At 45.9% G+C, this 5,134-nt stretch overlaps 1 protein-coding gene across 1 annotated transcript; it reads left to right on the plus strand.

Moving 5' to 3' along the window:
• Positions 1-1,281: 1,281 nt before the first annotated feature.
• On the plus strand, positions 1,282-4,775 carry LOC141293724 (interferon regulatory factor 2-binding protein 2-B). The gene is made up of 2 exons (XM_073825779.1): positions 1,282-2,234; positions 3,621-4,775. The coding sequence occupies exons 1-2, from the start codon at positions 1,463-1,465 to the stop codon at positions 4,373-4,375; spliced, it is 1,527 nt and encodes a 508-aa protein (XP_073681880.1). The 5' UTR covers positions 1,282-1,462; the 3' UTR covers positions 4,376-4,775.
• Positions 4,776-5,134: the final 359 nt, after the last annotated feature.

Genomic DNA, 5,134 nt, shown 5'->3' on the forward strand with positions numbered 1-5,134 from the left:
CTAACAGGGCGGAAAGTGATACAGACAGCACAGAAAAGCCATAAAATGATTTATATTCTGTTTGACGAAAGATTTACATCTTCCATCCAAAATATTAACACGTGTATGATTGGGAATGTACTGCATATAGTAGGAAACCCAATCAATCTCTTTCTGTCAGAGAATAAAATATGTGATATATTTTGTTTACTTTAATAATCTAACATCTTAGTTACATATATATTGCTCACATTTTTATATATTTTCCAGTATTTGGTTACCATTGGATCAGTAATTGGGCCTTATGAACTCTACAACCTTTGAAAAAATCAATAACACTTGATTATTCACACAGAATTGGATGATTTTTACCATGTTGGCATTCTGATATAATAAAACCAATTTCAAACAGGATATAATGTAATAAACTGTCAAACCCATAAAATCCATTCCAAATAGGATAATTAGGACTTTTTTTCATCTCAGTGGTATTTAACCTTGAGTTCTGTTGTTAGTGACATTGTTTGCCCACACAAAGTTACTTAAGAATGATTTCATTGTGATTTCAAATGATATTGACAGCACAGAAAAGCTATAAAATAAATCAGTTTATCCAAAATATTAACACGTGTATGATTGGCAATGTATTAGCCTAGTAGCAAACCAAATCGATTTTTCTGTCAGAGAATAAAATATGTGATAGAATGTGTTTACTTTAATAATCTAACATCTTGCTCACATTTTTATATATTTTCCAGTATTTGGTTTGGATTTTTGGTTACCATTGGATCTGTAATTGGGCCTTAATCCATTCCAAACAGAGTAATTGGACTTTTTTTCTCTCTCAGTGGTATGAATTAACCTTGAGTTCTGTTGTTAGTGACATTGTTTCCCCACACAAAGATTTCAAATGATATTGACAGCACAGAATAGCTATATAATAAAGTGTTATCAATTTATCCAAAATATTAACCCGTGCATGATTGGTAATGTATTGCACAGCCTAGTAGGAAATCGACTTTTCTGTCAGAGAATAAAAAATGTGACATAATTGGTGTACTTTAGTAATCTAACGTTTTAATTCCGTTTCTATTCCTCGCACAGCAAGTAGGACACACTTTCAGATACGTTCTCCCCCCTTCAGTCGATGTTTTTCATGGCTCTTCGACACCATCAAATGACGCCTGCAAAAATACGCCGCTCTCATTGAGGAGGGAGCGCAGCGCGCATGCGCAGAGCGAGTTGTCGAAGAATCAAGTAAATAGAAGCAGCGCGGTGACGTCACCGCTCCCACACCGAGAGCTCGCGGGCTGGAGCGCGCACACTGCCATGAACTTCGGAGCGTAACTTCGCCGTTTTTCTCGCTTTTCGGACGGGGTGGGAAACTACAACGAGATTTATCATTTTTTTTCCTTGTCGGAGCAGGCAACATTCGGAGAATTTAGTTGCACATTTTTGCCCCTTTCCCCCGTTTTTCAGCAGCATGTCGTCTGCGGCGGTCGCTGCCTCGCGCAGGCAGTCGTGTTATTTGTGCGATCTGCCCCGCATGCCGTGGGCGATGATCTGGGATTTTACCGAGCCCGTGTGTCGCGGATGCGTCAACTACGAGGGAGCGGACCGGATCGAGTTTGTGATCGAAACCGCGCGGCAGCTGAAGCGCGCACACGGATTCCAGGAGGGCAGATCACCGGGACCGGTGGGCAAACCGGGAAAGGACATCCAGCCCATGAACCACACGGAACCGGGCTCGCGTCCTCCGCAGCCGCTGGATCGCTACCCGCTCGCGTCGGACAGACCCCCCAGACTGGGTCCGGAGTACCAGGGGGGACGCCAGGCGAACGGGATCCCGGTGCCGAACGGGTTTCCAAAGCCCGACGAGCCACCGGAGTTGAACCGCCAGAGCCCGAACCCGCGTCGGGCCGGCGCAGTGCCTCCCAACCTGGTTCCGCTGGTCAACGGGACCATCCCGCCGGTGCACGCGCTCAACGGGAGATCCGTGCAGATGGGGATCCCCCCGGGTGTTTTGACGGCGGAGCATGTGGGCAAGCGCGGGGACGATATGAAGGACAAACACCGCGCAGACAGCATGAGCGACCCGAGCGACGGACACAAGAGACTCGACGACTGGACACAGAAGGGCAAGACGGTGCGGGAACTGATGACTCTGCAGAGCCTCGACTCCCGGTTCAAGAAGGAGCATGCACCGATGCCGCACAGGATGGGATACGAGAGCAGCTCCAGTGCCTTAAAAACAGGTACTGATCGTTGCTTTTAACTATGCATGCAGTCTTTAAAATAGAAACTGCTTATTTTGCACATCCATGCGTGCATCTTGCGTCTAAAATAATATTTTATACATCATTATTCAACATTTGGGGAAGTTTAAAACATTTAAAACTCGATTTTGTGTCCACGTTTTTGTTTTTAACTGTTTAAACCTAAATAATGCTGTAAAAACAACTCACAGTCGTGTTTGAAACATCAAAACACGCTTTTAAGCGTTAGATTTTGTGTCTGGAGTTCAATCTTCTGCGTAATATTTTGCTCCGGATTATTCTGTCATATTTATTCATGCATTTTAAAACATTAGAATGCGCTTTAAACTCTAGATTTTGTGTCAACACTTGTATTTTTTTTTATTAACTAGATTCAGTCTTTAGAATAGAGACTGTTTATTTTGCACGTCCATGCGTGCATCTTGCGTCTAAAATAACATTTATACGTCTTTATTCAACATTTAGAGTAGTTTAAAACATTTAAAACTAGATTCTGTGTCCACATTGTTATTTGTACCTATTTGACCTTAAATAATGCTGTAAAAGCAACTCACAGTCGTGTTTATGCATGCATTTGGCTTTTGAAACATCAAAGCATGCTTTTAAGCTTTAGATTTTGTGTCTGGAGTTCAGTCTTTTGAATAATGTGAGATGTCAATTCTCACTAGAGCATGCTTTGAACTCATTCCTAACAGTGTTCAGCCTTTATTATACATGCATTTAGTGTGTAAAACATCAGAATGTGCTCCAAACTCTAGATTTTGTGTCTTTATAACTGGATTGAGTCTTTAGAATAATTTGAGGAGCCAAAGCGTACTGTAAAACGTTGTATTATTCTTATTTCCACATGCATTTGTTTAAACCAGTCAGAGCATGTTTTTAAACTCTACATTTTGTGTCCACACTGGTGTTTTTACACTAGAATCAACCTTTAGAACCATTTGAGACGTGCTGTAAAACTCCAGACGGTTCAAAGTCTCATTTACCCATGCATTTGATGTTTAAAACATCACAGCATGCTTTTGAACTCCAGATTTGGTCATATTTCTTTAACTGGAATCAGTATTTGGAATAATACGCGATGCCAAAACATGCTGTAAAATGCATGTTTATAAACGCGTATTCTTCGAGGCATGCTTTAAACTCTAGACTACGCATTCGTAATGTTTGGAAGCGTAACAGATGCCCTTTGCTGCCATTTCATCATCTGGTGGTCGGCGCATGGCACAGTTTGTCTGGAGCCAGAAAATAGTGCCAACAACAGGTCATGCATGAAGCGCTGAACTAGTGAAAGGTTGTTTAGTCAAGTATTGCGTCTCTAAGTCGAGTGTTTATCTCTCTCTCTCTCTCTCTTCCTCCCTGCAGACCGCGGTAAGCACTCTCGGGGCATTAAAAGGAAACCCTCTCCCGAGCCGGACGGGGAGGGCAGCGCCATCAAGCTCAACGGCGAGGGTCAGCCGTGGTTGCCGTCTCCATCCGAGGTGCTCAAGATGCCCTCCGCGGCCCTGCCGGGATTCGCCGCCGCTCCTCCCTCGACGATCTCCCCGCATTCGCGCACCACCCCGCCGGAGGCGGCCACCGCCGTGCAGAACGGCCAGTCGCCGATGGCAGCGCTCATCTTGGCCGCGGACAACGCGGGCGCCGGAACCGGCTCGCCCAAAGACGCCGGCAACCAGGTGCACTCCACGACCACGGCGGCCGCGGGACGGCGGAACAGCGGGAGCCCGCAGTCGCCCTCGGCCGGACAGAGGCGTCTCGCGTTGGGGGCGTCGGGAACGGCGACCGCGCACATCCCAGGCATGGACCCGCAGGCCGGGCACCCGCAGAGCATTCCCGATTCCTCGGTGCCGCCCGGCAGCGTGCCGTTGTGCTGCACCCTGTGCCACGAGCGTCTCGAGGACACACATTTCGTCCAGTGCCCGTCCGTGCCGTCGCACAAGTTCTGTTTCCCGTGCTCCCGCGAGAGCATCAAACAGCAGGGGGCGACGGGAGAGGTTTACTGCCCGAGCGGCGAGAAATGCCCGCTCGTCGGCTCCAACGTACCCTGGGCGTTCATGCAGGGCGAAATAGCCACCATTTTGGCTGGGGACGTAAAGGTTAAAAAGGAGCGGGACCCTTGATTTTTCTTTTTGCCTCCGCGTAACACACACCAATCATATTGCATACCATCCTAACGTGAACTAACGGACATGTACATATGAACTTAAGGGAACTGTACACTTGGTAAACATGGCTGTATAATTTTTTTGATTTTCCCTTTTTTGAATACGTTGTGTTTCCATATTTTTTCGAAGATAAAACGGTATGTACGCACTATAACAAACCCCCCTTCCCCCCATTCAGTGGTTGTTCAGAGCGAACGCTCTGTGTACTAGTAGACCTGCTGGTGGCAGTCCATGTTTAAACACAGAATGTGACTAATACTCTTTAAGCACTTGGCAAAAACTGAAACGCTTTTAGCTGTATTGTATGCACTTGTTTAAAAATTGCCAAATACACTTTCTGACCTTGTAATAACAATCTGACGTGTCTGTGGTTGGCTTATTGTCTGGCCTCGCTGAATCATGCGACGAGGATGATGCAACGTCCTCGACGAGTGCGAAAAGGGAACTAAGCGGCACTTCGGGAGATTTTATACCGGTGCATGCTGGGAATTCATCGGCTATAATGGTAACCGATATCACCACCATTTGCAAAGCTAAAGTAACTCGAGAATGCTTGAATTCGGAAGAGTATCTCTGTTTTTTTTTTCTTCTCTAACACGCAAGCTGTGACTTGTATCACACATTGTTTTCGGCCTCCATGTGGAGTAACCTAATGCTGCGTGCAAGACGACACACCACGTCTATTTTTACTCACATGCTGTGCTTTAAGGAGCT

The sequence above is a fragment of the Garra rufa genome, chromosome 20 (assembly GCF_049309525.1).
Source record: "Garra rufa chromosome 20, GarRuf1.0, whole genome shotgun sequence".
NCBI lineage: Eukaryota > Metazoa > Chordata > Actinopteri > Cypriniformes > Cyprinidae > Garra > Garra rufa.

Bases quoted from the DNA above. Each gene is read 5' to 3' on its own strand.
- LOC141293724 (XM_073825779.1), top strand. From the start codon at position 1,463: ATGTCGTCTGCGGCGGTCGCTGCCTCGCGCAGGCAGTCGTGTTATTTG. The intron at 2,235-3,620 runs GTACTGATCGTT...TCCTCCCTGCAG, and splicing joins CTCCAGTGCCTTAAAAACAG to ACCGCGGTAAGCACTCTCGG.